Source organism: Falco cherrug, chromosome 10 (genome assembly GCF_023634085.1).
Source record: "Falco cherrug isolate bFalChe1 chromosome 10, bFalChe1.pri, whole genome shotgun sequence".
In the NCBI taxonomy this organism is placed as follows: Eukaryota; Metazoa; Chordata; class Aves; order Falconiformes; family Falconidae; genus Falco; species Falco cherrug.
This window is the reverse complement of record NC_073706.1, coordinates 37,441,687-37,455,646: the sequence shown is the minus strand read 5'-3', so window position 1 is coordinate 37,455,646 and position 13,960 is coordinate 37,441,687. Positions and strand designations below refer to the sequence as shown.

Sequence of the window (13,960 nt, the reverse complement as noted above, 5' to 3'; positions counted from 1 at the left end):
AGCAGGAAACTCCTGATAAAGGTGGTTCCCTTTGCAGTGAGTTAATTGCTGACTGTTCTTTACTCATAGCAACTATTCCCTTTGTGTTTGCACCTAAAGCACTAAGGAACCAAATCAGCAAAAATCAGATGTAGGTTTTGGAGTATGTAAGTGAATTATTTTGAGTTCCTGCAATACCTCTATCGTTTGGGGTTTTTTTCCCTGCTTAGCACAGCTAAGACTTACTGAGTTGTTCCTCACTCAGTTTCTTTTCACATGAGAAACAATTGTAAATTAAATGTTCCTTGATTTGCAAATTATAGTCTACTTTTCCTTTTGCATATGTGACAGGTTGTCGGTAATTAACTGTGATGTTAATGCACATTTTATATTACAGGCAGCAAAACTGGCAAAAATGAAGATCCCACCACATGAAATGTTTAAATCAGAACACGACAAATATTCCATGTTTGATGAAAACGTAAGAGACTTCTTTAAATAGGGAGTGGTTTTCCTTCCCCAGTTACACTTACTCAATTGTCTATGTACATAGCTGATCTTGTTCCAGAACCTCCAGGGCAGTGCTATTTATGTAACAAGAGGAGGGAAGAAGAGAAAGAAATGGTGATATATTAATTTTATTGCATACATCTTGCATTGGGGACCAAGGTTCTGTAATTGTTAGCCATCATTTCAAGGGTCTTTTCATTGTACGTCAGTCTCCTTTAGCCCCTCTCATTGCAGAGCAAAATTCCCTGTAGATACTGTGGGTAGGAACATGTATGATGTTTGTTCACAGCTTTATTACCCTGTGGCAAGGCAAGGAATTCACTTGCAAGTACAAACTCCCCAACTCTGCTAGAACTGATGTTTTTCAGAGAGGTCCTGTGCTTCCTTTTGGTTCTACCCACTGTTTTGCTCTCTCCTGGCAAAGGATCTCTGAAGGGGCTGTATGGATAACTTTGCTCTTGATTGCTCCCCTCGATGGTAAAACGTGCTACCTAGAAAACACAAAGCAGTGTGTGTTCAGCGCTTGATCCAGGACATGGATCCTGTTTCTCCCTGTTCTCATCACCCATGCAAATTCAGGCCCTGGGGGCAAGTAAGAATGGAGAGTGTAAATACTGGAAAATACCCCTGCAAGCCAAGGAGAATGTCCGTAACAACTCATCATACTTTCTCCATTGAGAACACAAATCTGATACTGACTTTGCTTTAAGCCTTGGGTTCTGTATGCTGGTGTGATTAGAAGTCGTCTCTTAACCATCTGCTCAGGGATTATTCATTATTCTTACAGTTATAACCATCTAGAAGTTAGTTGTCTAACCTCCCCTTACCTAGTACAGGACAGAAAATAAATACACCCTTTGCCCTGTCATTAACTAGGAAGGGAACACACACAAATAGTGAGAGGTAGTTGTCAAACTTCTAGGTGACTAAACTTAGCCAAGATGTACCCCATGTTGACAGCTTGTCATGGTGACATTATCCCCCTATCTTCTTAAAACACGATTCCATAAGGAGCAAAAGCAGTCCAAGAATTTGTCTTAAATATTCTCTTGTGTTGTTTTTTTGGTTTTTTTTTAAATATTTCAGGGATTTCCCACCCATGATACAGAAGGCAAAGAACTCAGCAAAGGACAAGTTAAGAAGCTAAAGAAACTTTATGAAACCCAAGAAAAGCTATACAAGGAGTATCTACAAATGGTTCAGAATGGAAGTGCAAATTGAGAATGACAGGACTTTAATTTTTTAGAATGTGAGTGCTGGGTCACCGTTGAAGAAGTGAGCATATACTGATGCTCAGATTTCTGTTTACACTTTCTATTATGTGCAAAGTAAAAATCCTGTTTACGTGGATTAGTAATGTCATCTGGAAAGTCCATAAAAATCCATTCTTAAAAAAAAAAAAGCCAACCTGTAAGAAGTTTCTTCAGAACAACAGTAGCAGGTTGAATGGTTGCCAGTTTTATTTGGCAAGGTGCTGCTCAGTCAGCAAATTTATGTAAGGTTTCTTGTTTATTAGAGCTGTCCAGGCTTTGGTTAATTTGCCCTGCATACTGATTTCTATCTAAGACCCACTGTAGCTTGCATTCTGGAATATATCACAGTCAGCAAAATTTACAACTAAATGGGAGCTGAGTAATTTGTCCCACAGTAAGAACAGTATTTTCCAGATGACTTTAGTATCTTTACATAAGCAGGAAAAGTGGGTAGTTCCACTAGGATACTTACTTTAGCTGCTGTCATTAAAACCTCTTGTAAGTATGCCCAGAACACTTTGCATAGTAGAAGCTAACAGTCCCTTTGTTGCAAAAGGGAGCACGTCATCATCTTTGCTTAACCTGCAGCTGCAGTGAAGTGGGTAAGTACAAGGCAAATGCACCTGCCTTTGTGGTGGTGGGAAAAATGTGAAGGGCTAATGGCAGAGGGTAGTGCATTCTTGGAGCTATCCCTCAAAGGGAACAGCAGTGCTGCCAAAGTACCTAATTACCAGTTCAGAGCCATGGGGATTTAACACAGCGTTTCTAACTGAGATACAGTTTGTGGATTGGTTTGCAATTAGGAAATACAGCTATACATTGCTCATTATTCAAGCCGGATGTTTTTAATGTGATGATTTTACCCTGAGTTAACAATCTTCCTGATGTAGTATGGTCACATTATGTCTGCAAGGACAGTTCTCTGTTGCCTAATAATGCGTTTCACTGGCAGTAGCTGCTGAATGAACCAAAGTTCGTGAAATTCTAAAAAAATCTCACTTCCCGACTGCATTTAACAGCCAAGTGCCCAATATGCAGAACTATTTTCATCAAGTATTCTTAAGCCTCAAGGTGACTTGCAGAAGATCATACTGTGACACCTCTGTTCCCTCGACTCTTAGGTTCATGTTATAACTATTAGGCTGTGTTCCCTTCCTTAATTAAGAGTTAAAACATCTTTGCTTTATCTTTATATTTATATTACTCCTTCTGAGAAGTAACAGAAAGGTCTAGTAGGGTTTTTTTCTAGTTTGTATTTGCCTTTGAAAACATATGTAATGTTAAGGTCAGTAAAGCACATACATCTTGTATGCAGAAAATAAAATCTGTTGTAAAGTATAAATTGTATGTGACCTTTGTATAGTGGGAAGAATATAGAGCTTATCTTTATCCCACAACCATCTTTCTGAAAAAATGTGGTTTACAGAACTTTTCTTTTAGCTTGCTATTACTAGTTTAATTCATTTTGCATTTAGTATTTGATTATTCTGCTAATTTCTAAATAATTGTATAAACACGTGTTTAAACTGCACAGTGGTACTTTAGACAGCCGGCCACAGCCACGAGGGCAACTCCTCCATCCTCTGGCCTATGAACAGAAGAGGCTCAGTTGCATTTTTACGCCACTCTGTATTCTAACCCCCTTTAACATTATCAGCTCATCGTTTTCTTCCCGGCATGCTCCCCCAAGATATCCATGAAGGGATGGGATGTTGTCGTGGTTTAACCCCAGCTGGTAACTAAGCGTCACGTAGCCACTCGCTCAATTGCCCCTCACCTAGAGGGATGGGGGAGGAGAACCTGAAAGGAATTCTTAAGAACTGGGGGTTAAGGTAAGCACAATTTGATAACTGAAATCCAAAGGGAAGGGAGAAAAGAAGCCAAGTGATGCAGAACACAGCTGCTTACCACCTGCTGACTAATGCCCAGCCAGTCCCCAAGCAATGATCCCCAGGCCCCGGCCACCTCCCCCTCCCCCCTCCCCAGTTCACATACTGAGCATGATGTCCCATAGTGTGGAATAGCCCTTTGGCTAGTCAGGTCAGCTGTCCTGGCTGTGTCGCCTCCGGCCAGCAAGGCCTGAGAAACCAAAAAGTCCCCAACCCAGCACAAACACTGCCCACCAACAACTAAAAACATCAGTGTGTTATCAACACTGCTCCTAAATCCAAAACACAGCACTGCACCAGCCACCAAGAAAAAAATTATCCCAGCCGAAACCAGGACAGACGTGCCTGGGCTGCTTCTGAACTTGCTATTTGATGTCAAATAGCGACTGTCATTTGCTTACAGAAAATCTTTTTTTGGTGATCCAGGTTAGCACTTGCTTAAAGCTAGTTAGTATATGACTATGGAGAAGACACTGTTAACCCCTTGCTGTCCTCGGTTGTCAGTTATGACATCTATCTCATGATAACATCCTGGCTTTCACCCCCATGCACTGGTTTTTCTCCTGCTATACTTTCAGTAGAACTTCATCCAATTCCACGATTTATCTACTACATCAATGTAGAAGAATTAAAAAAACCAAACACGTCCTTTTCCCTTCCCAAATGCTTCATTTTGTTTCTGGGACAACTCTCCTTGAATAGCTCTTCGAAGCATTTCAGACTTCCATTATCCAAAGGTTATCTTCCAGCCTCTTCGTATGCTTCCCACATGCACACATTGCTTCCTCCATCAGTAATTTTTTTTTCTTAATTCAGTATGCATAAAGTCCTGGTGAAGGAAAGCTTGCTAGCAAACAAAGATCACTGCAGCCAGGCTTGGATGCACACGTTCTAGGCTGACTTTCTCAGTGAAGGTGTGCCAATTGATCTGTGGAATCGCTGAAACTCAGCACAGTACCTCTTCCCTGGCAATCCATCAAGGTGGCACTTAAGTGAATTCCACTGCACTGGGTGAGAGCGACCTGGCAACCAGAAGGGAATGTAACAGCAATGGCCTGCATTCAGTGTCTGTCACCTGTCCCTCCCAGCAAGGGAAAGGGTGAGGACTCCACAGTATTTTTAATTTATTTATTGTAAAATGTGTGTGTATGCATACACAGGCTCAGGGAAGCCAGCCTGGAACTGATTTTCTAAGCATTATGAAAATGAAAATCCCCAGAGCAAATTCCTGGAATTGTTTAATATTTTAATTTTCTAGGACACAGACCTTGTGTTGGTCTGTGCAAATTTGAACTTTTTATTTCCCACCTATCAAGGACTTTATTTGGACATGCAAGGCAAGGTAAAAGTGTGGGGTTTATGTTTTTAATTGGACCCCTGGCTGCAGGCCAAACTTGGCAGCAGCAACTTTGCCCAGTGCGCCTTTCAGCCTTCCTAACGTGAACATTCATACTAACATCAAACATGAAGACTGCTCCACTAAAGAGAACGAGTTCCATCCCTCAGTTGGTTCAGATACTGGCAGAAAAATCTGTGAATTGTTCAGTCTAGTCTTGTTGCCACCAATCTTTTCAAAGACTTTAAACTGAGTGCCTAACTACATTGACGATAGTCTCAGTGACTTTTTATCCTAACACCTGTATTTGCTGTCTGCTGTTCCAGGAAGCCACTGATGCATTTTAAGCGTGCAAATAAGCAAATCTCTGCCCATGCACTACATACCTTCAACTCCTTTTCCTACATTTTAAGTCAAGTTTAAACATTTTCAGGTACTGGTAGTTTGCTAGACCAACTTTAGCTCCCTCTTTAATGACACCATTTCTACCACACAAATACGGAAGGGAATTTTTACTCCTCTCCCTGATTTCACAGGGCAATTTCCATACAAGACACTGCACCACATGTATAGTTCTTAACATGCCTCCTGAGACAAATTAATTAAGAACATTAGCTGTTTAGTACTAGGACTCCACTTAGCAACGATCAAAGTTCTTCCTCCCCCTCCAGAAAAAGTCATTGACAAAACTAAGTCTTGTCTCTCAAATTAGGCTGTGAATGGCTGGCATCTCCCCAAGTGACAGCAGCTTCTATTAATACCCACCCAAGGGCAGAAGACGGAGACATGCTAATGCCGGTTACAACCTCAGCACAGCCTTTCTCTCCAGTGTCTAGTGCATCTGTTTGGCAGCTCTGCCACAATCCTTTCTCTCAGTGTTGGTTCTCCAAGCTCTTGTATGCTAGGCTGGCTGTTTAAATCAAGCCAGGGTGAGTCAGCAAATACGTTTTTGCAGCTCTCTGCAGGGTAGGAGCACCTGATGGCAAAATGACTCCACAGATTGTGCCTTATCCAGAGTCCTAAAGACCACCACCATGCTACAAGAGGTTGGAGAAGTCAGCAAAACCCCCTCATTGATCACGGCAGACTAATGTCTTTGGAGAGGGGCACAAGACAATTTAAATGTGTGTTTACTTCAATACACATCAGTGGAGGAAGACAGCCAGGGACTTCCAGCACTCTGGCCTGTTCGAAGGCTTTAATAATTGTTCCAGAAGAAACCAAATCTACTTTTACAAGACCATCCTAATTTTAATTTCATTCAGGGTTTGCAGCATTTATGAGAACTGCATTTACAGATGGATAGCAACTACTTCAGAGGGACAAACTACACATACCACTGAAGATGCAGTACTGCAACAAATAGTCTGAACGGGGCTGCAGAGTGCAGCTACATCACATACTCAGGCAAAACCTCCTCTTTGCAGGAGACAAAGTTTGGAATACGTACTTCAAACATCTTCTGGATGGAAAGGAGAAATGGCTTTTAACCAAATGGAGACTGACAGAAAAAGCTTAAAAGAATATTTGACAGCTATGAACCAGCAACCAGAACAAAAGCATAGAGCAGGAATACCTTCCAATAAATCCTTCTTTCAGAGTTCATTATGCTCTTCTTTGGAGGACTGAGAATTACGTGTAGCCACTGCCATGAGTAAAGTTGTCCCAAAATAAGAATCCATGGAAATAGGAGGAGGCTGTTCACTGGCTGTTGTTAGAATAAAAGACTGGTTTGGGGAAACACGGAAAGGGATGGTGATTTAAAGAACGAAGTCAAAATTTCTTAGTGACTGAGTATCCTTTATTGGCAGCGCTGGATGCACGGGGATCCTCCCGCCTAACGTGCATGTTTAAAGTAACTAATTATCTTACATTTATACAATAAAACAATGAATATTCAATTAATGCCTATACATAGTCATTACCTAATCCCGCCTACTCTCACTTCGTATGTTAATTAGCTTATCAGTCCTTTGCCTGCGCAAATTCTTCCAAGAATTGTGGGCAGGGGTCTCTGGGAGGAAGGCTGTAGGTCTTCCTCACGGTGTACTTTTCACCTTTTGTCTGGTACGTGATGATCTTGCCAGTTTGCAGTGTTCTTATTGGTCTGAGCTAATTTATGTCCTTGTCAACCATCTGTTTCTTCTGCTTGTTTCTTTTAATTGCTCCCTCGAGATAACTTATAAGCAGGCCCCTTGTTAGAGAAAGTTAAAGAAAGAGAAACAGACTCCTCCTCTGATCAGTTATTTCATTAATTATTTCTTTCAGACTATGGTTACATGACCTAATTACTATACCTACATTTTTGAGTAAATACAAGTTCTTAGCCTTGGTACAGGGTTGTACAGAGGATTTCGTAGCAGCTTTTGTTGTGCAGCTATTAATTTCATTAGAATATATTTCTTATGTTCATTATACTTTAACTACAAGGCTTATTCTATCCTAAAGTGAATTCATTCAGTATCATTCCCCCCTTTTCTAGGTACATGCAAATTCCTTTGCATCATATGTATCTACTTGCATTCAAACACCAAAGCATGCATCTACATAATATACATACAAATATTCCAAATATTATAAAAAATGATTATTACAACAAAAATCTGCTTCAGCCATTGAAGGTTAGGTAACCAAGAAGTCAACTTGTTCCCACATTCCTCAAATCCCCAAGAAAGATCATCTTTTGTAATCTCGTGTAATTCTTTGGTCTGTTTCCAAAATTCTTCTACATCAGTGGAAACTCTTCCACTCTGATCTACGTATACAACAACTGGTATTAATAATTGTAAATACTCCTCCTTGAGCAGCCAATAATAAATCCAAAGCCATTCTGTTTTGTAATACCACTTGTGACAAGCTAGATATTTCTATTTGCTGTGTCTTTATAGCATCGATTGTTTTGTTTTCTAAGTTTTCTATCATTGCTGATATATTGACTATAGGGGTTTTTTTCAGTTCACTTACTCCTAACCAAGGGATAAACCATCGGGCAAAGCTATGAAAAGCACTTGGCTTTTCTATTAAAGGATTTTTTATTTCTCATCTAATTCTCCGGATATGATTTCTCAGGTATCCTTTTGACAAAGAATCATGTAACGTCATATTAGGACCTTCTGCTCCTAAGGTACATGTTCCCATCCCTTTTTTTGGTAATATCTTTCGGGCTGTACCATTACACAGCCAGTACCATCCTCTTCCTTCTGGCACTGGCCAAGCTGTGGAGTTAACAGAAATCGAGGTACCAATATTTAAAGTTGTATTACAAGAAGTTTGATTTCCTACATAGGTCACAGGGTTACAGTCCATGTTTCCCAATCCTTTGGGTGGATTACATCTCTGAACACACATATAGTATGACTCTTGCACCTTAGGACTATTTATCTCGTAATTTCAAAATTTCATCATTTTCAATACTCCAAGAGGTATTTTCCCACAGTCTTTCCTAAGATTTATTCCTAGGTAATGGAATTCCAATCAATGACATACCCTTTCCTCCATATTCAGGCACATGTGTAGATATCCAACAATCAGTTTTATTCAGAGCCTGAGATATGCCTTGTACCAGGGATAAATGTACATTCTTATTCCACAGAGTTAAGTACAAATTTGGCAAACATCTGACTATAATTATGACCTGAAGAATCGTAGTCCTGTGGGTCCTGCCGGAGTGACGGCCCATGATTTCTCAGGAGTTTTCTTTACTCTTGAATAGTGGATACAAGCGGCTCGTTCTTTTCTGTTCATCTTCGTCACTTCGTGAAGAGAAATACTGGATTCACGAGTGAAGAAGTCTGTTTTCACGTTACATGAGACTTTGCTGGACTGTTATTCTGTTATTCAATTTCTAGTTCATGTTTGTTAATAAATTGTTATTTGTTGTTTACTGATTGTCAAATGGTTCATTGAAGTTACTTTGCATCAAACACACAGTTTTCAAAATAAATCCAAAGGGTTGGGTAATACATATAATCATAACCTACAAAAACAAAACCTAAAAATAACACTTATAGCTATATGTTTCACTTAAGTAATAAAAATATTATTTAAATGAACTATAAACACTGTATTTTCTTAACACATTCCTTTTTTTTTTTTTTTTTTTTTTACATGCATCACTATCATGGCTAGACTATAGGGATTTCGCATGCGCGGTCTTTCCAGATTTTTCCAACACATTCCGTGGAGCTTTAAAATCGCACATGCACATGTTCAAAGGTATACATGGATCATGCGTGTGATAAACAATGGCTACTGCATGCCCAGATGAAGTCCCAAACCCATTTCCCGAGCTTACCACTCCGGTAAGTCTGTTAATGGTAACATTTATGGCACTATGGCCAAACAATAGGTCCCTGTTTTCAATGTAATGTTTTCTCACCACCAGACCACCGCGTCACCTGCCAGGGAAGAAGGGTCTAGAGTGTACATTTCCCCCTCTGAACATTCTGTAAGGTGAGTGTTCTCAAAACGTTTAACCTATATGGTTCATTAGAAAGAAGATCAAAACTTTTTTCTTCCTGTTGTTGTTTAGGCAGAGGGTGCATTTTTCTGTTGTCTCATGTCAAGAACTTATGGCGGAAGCGGAAAAGTATAAAAGGCATTACCATATCCTCGTCTATGTGCTCCTGGCGGTTGTTTTTGCTGCTATTCTATTTTTATTCTTACTCAGCCTACATTGTTATCTGAATTGTTAAGAGTCAATTGTTTCCAAATTCTTGTTGGCTATTAAAATGTTATTTTGTGTGTACATTTTGTCATACCACTCGCATTTGTTTAACGCCATCGGGTGAAACCATAATAGCAAATTGCATGTTAGTTATAACGTGTTGAATTAATCTTATAAAACATGGAACAGCACATGGCAAAAACAATAAGGTGGCTAATCCACATAACAAATAAAATAGGATTCGTTTTACCCAGGGGCTCCCGAGAAGCCAGGAAAACAAGTCCAAGTCAGTATTCGTCTTTCCAAGTTCGGACGGGAACATGGGCTAACTTCCCTATCTCTGATGTGATTATCTCACCATTGTCATCAATTTTCAAACAACCATTGGAAACATTTACTTTACCACAAACACTTCCTTCTTCGGCTAGCCGGTAATCGAGAACCATCCTGTGTTGATAAATTGCATTTCACATCAAAAGCTTTAGCTGTTTGACTAGTAATAATTTCCAAGACAGCCTGTAGACGAATGATACGATTCAGATTGTAGATAGGTTCTCGAGCACCGCTAATGAGTTCATTAGGATTCCAAGTTGCAGGTCCATAATACTGTATGATACGTTGGGGTGTCCATTCATTTAATAAATATCGGTACCCCCCAATTCTTGGGAGTCTGGAAAAATCAACTTGCCACTGTTGCCCTGGCTAATTTTCAAACACATTTCACATTGCTGAGTCACCTGTTTTATTACAGTATACAAGTTCTGCCCTATCAATTTCTGATTTAGACTTTTATATAAATTATCAGCTCCCCAGTGCATCTCATTATGTTCTGTTACGGCTGTGGTCCATATTAAATTGGATGGTACCACTATACGACCATCCCTCAAATAAGTCCACTTATTTTTTATCATTCATGTCCTGAATTACCTTTAAGTTTTCTTTAGAATAATTTGGCTCCTGATCTGTACTTACAGTTTGGATTTTACCGTCTGGTATTAAGGATAATTCCTCCTTTCCTACCTCCTCTGCTACTTGTATGGCTTCATGGTCGGCCAGGCAGTTTCCAATTTCCAAATCAGTGCCTCAATGGGCCATCTTATGTTCTTCCTTCCTGGATGACCCTCTTATAACAGCGGGGGCCATTCCTCACATCAAGGTCTGGCATGGCACATGTTCCCACCGCTCAACGCCTGCTGGGTTGCAGCCAGCAGCAGAGCTCAAGATCCTTCTTGGTGGCAAACACAGAGGCCAGCCCAGTCTTGCCCTTGATTGTGGTAGGAGGCACTTGACCAACCTTATTCCTTATACTTCGTTGTCAATGCAGAGTTTCATCTGCACATCCCATAACAAGTCACTGTCATGGTAAAACACACAGATTTACATTAGTAGAACTACTACAGAGTGTATTTTATTTCAGTTTTTCTGCCAGTATTCCCCACAGCCTTGCTGACCAAGGGATATTGTTTTACCTGAACTAGGCAGGCCTTCCCCTTATCATTTTTACTGTAACAGGGAAAGCATTTTTTCCTTACCTGGAATTTACTTCCAGATATACCTGGTTAAAGATTTCTTTTACTTCAGGGAGGTCCTCTCTTCCACTTTTCTGTTGAATTAAAGATAAGCTCAACATTTTAATTAATTGATCTTTTAAAATTGATTAATTTTAACTTTTGGTTTCATTTCCCCTTCTTTAAACGTCTAGATGTTCTAATAAATCTCTTCCCAACAAAGATTTTGGTGAATTTGGCATTCTTATTTGTTTTCTTAGTTTGTACTTTAAAGGTTTCAGGATGTTTTCCTGGTGGTCAGCAGTCCCCACAACTGTAACAAATTCTTTTCACTGAAGTTTAACACCAAATAAGTTGGTTTTGTATTCACTAAAAATTCCACCTCCTTTTTCCTAATCCCTAGTTCACCAGAACCCCTTGTTGGTTCTTTAGCTTAGGTCAATCTCACTTCCAGTGTCCACTTTCCCTACAATATGCTCATTCACTTCTGCCTGATATTCATCCTTTGCCTCTGCTTCATCTCCTCTATCAGTTTAGCACGACCCAGCTCTTCTTCTCTTACCTTCTGTACACATCCCCTATTCCTTCTATCAACTTTTCTACATCACAATTACCTAGTAACAATCAACTCGAGCCTTTATCCAGTCCTATTCACAACCAACTTTCAAACATCTAAATTTCCCCATCAAAGATTCACCTTTATTTTCCTCAGACCCACTGCCTGCCCTAGAGGGGCCGTTACGGGTCCTGTTGTGCTGCAAATGCTGCAGCAATTGGGGTGACATTGTCAGGTCCTTCTGCTCAATCCTCAGCAACAGCAACCCCCTCCTCCTCACCAGCAGAAGGATTGGAGCAGGAGATGCTCTTCCTGCTCTGCAGGTTACACAAGCCTGCCTCTGCTACAGCACTTCTGTTTTAACTCTTTCTGACCCTGAATGCAAATCTGCTCCTTACTGCTTTAAGTCTGTGTTCTTACATATCAGCCTTTGCAGGCAAACAGCAAACACCCTGCCATGCGTCCCGCAGGACTCAGCCGCACCTTCGAGGGGGTACGGGGGTTTGTACAAACTCACCCCAATACTTTAACACTTTCACAGGGTCTTTGACTCTCCACCCCCCCCGGCTTCAGATCTTACATACATTAGCACAAGTTTTTATCTTACAACGTGTTTCATTCTGGTTGCTGCACAGAAGGAACCACAACCTGAGCTCTCTTTTTTTTTTTCTTTTTTTTTTTTTCCCCCACAAATATTTCAACAAGAACATCTTTCTAGTTTAGGTCTCAGGGGATTTTTTTGGTTTTGGGTTTTTTTGGGGTTTTTTTTTGTTTGTTTGTTTTTCCCTATCCTTTTCTAGAGCCATAATCAAAGATCAGGTGGTGTTAATCCCACACTCCTTCTGTCACACAAACATATCAGCACACATTACTTCATCCCATTTTCCTCTCGCCTCAAGAATAACATTAACTGCAATAAAACATTATAATTCAGTGTCCCATTTAAGGGCCATGTCTCTCCGTCCCCCAGCTTATACAGGGGCCACCACTGATTGCAGTACTTAACCAAAGTTCTCTTATTCACGCTTCCCCCAGGCTGCCCCCCCATTTCCTTCCAGTGGCTTAAAACACATCCCAACGGACCCTTTCTTACTATTCCGCCACTTTGTTACCTCAATCGCTATCCCAGCCACAGACCACTCTAATTTCACTTACAGCTCTCTCTCTTATCCCAAGGCGTCCTAACCTTACAGTTAGGGCATTCCATTTCTTGTCCCCACCATACACATAATAACTCTTTACACCATATACACTTCATAACATATAGAGGTTCACGTTCATCCCTCGGATGTTCAAGACAATAACCACATACCAACATTTACAATATACTTAATACAAAAATGTTCTCACATTTCCAGCATAAATGAGTATAACAATTATTAATAACCTTATAATTTTAAATTAAAAGGCCACTTTTCTCCGCATTCCAGCTTATAAAGCTGCCACCGTTGATTACAATATTTTATCAATGTTTTCTTATTCACGTTCCCACCAGCAGATCCTCCAATATCCTTCCAATGACTTAAAACACATCCTAAAGGACTTTTCCTTAAAATCCCACCGCTTTGTTTTCCTCCCATTTTCCACTTCACACTAACAGAATACACTTAACACTTACAAAATGCAACATGCAGGTACCTTTCTACAGCAGCATCAAAAAGCCACTATTATTACCAAGAGTATAGCCAAAATCACAATAACGATAATCAAATTCCACATCCAGTATGTCAGAAAACTCTAATAAGCAAGATTACCAAGAATATAGCCAAAATCACAATAACGATAATCCGAGTCAAATTTCCACACCCAATAAGTCAGACAACCGTAATAGGCGAGACCGTACCAAACGAGCCCTATAGGCGAACTTGCCAGGCTCCAAACGGCAACTGAATGCCAACCAAACGGCAACTGAATGCCAACCAAACGGCAACTGAATGCCAACCAAACGGCAACTGAATGCCAACCAAACGGCAACTGAATGCCAACCAAACGGCAACTGAATGCCAACCAAACGTATACTTAAGGTGCTAGCCACAAAAGTATTCATCACCCTGCAGAAGTTTAACTTTTGACTTACGGGCAGTTCCAAATGATGGGTCTACCAAACAAACAAACCAAAATAAAGAATACCATCACTTACAGCAATGGGGTCCTTGTCTGCCGCCGCAGTGATCCCTTGAGTCAAGGAGTCCCTCCGGGAAATCCCGGGGGTACCCTAGGGAGTCCTATCCCCAGCGGGTCCTACAGCCCGGCAGAGAGGTGT

The 13,960-nt window shown here is 40.5% G+C and overlaps 1 protein-coding gene across 2 annotated transcripts in view; it reads left to right on the top strand.

Annotated features, from left to right (window-relative positions):
* CARS1 (cysteinyl-tRNA synthetase 1) overlaps nt 1-9,759 on the top strand; it is a 41,152-nt gene extending 31,393 nt beyond the window's left edge. For both annotated transcript variants that reach the window (XM_055721789.1, XM_055721788.1), the window contains 3 exons: nt 377-460; nt 1,576-8,824; nt 8,876-9,759. In XM_055721789.1, the coding sequence (XP_055577764.1) occupies nt 377-460; nt 1,576-1,710 (219 nt within the window). In that variant the 3' untranslated portion in view covers nt 1,711-8,824; nt 8,876-9,759. The remainder of the gene's footprint in view (nt 1-376; nt 461-1,575; nt 8,825-8,875) is intronic.
* Nucleotides 9,760-13,960: the final 4,201 nt, after the last annotated feature.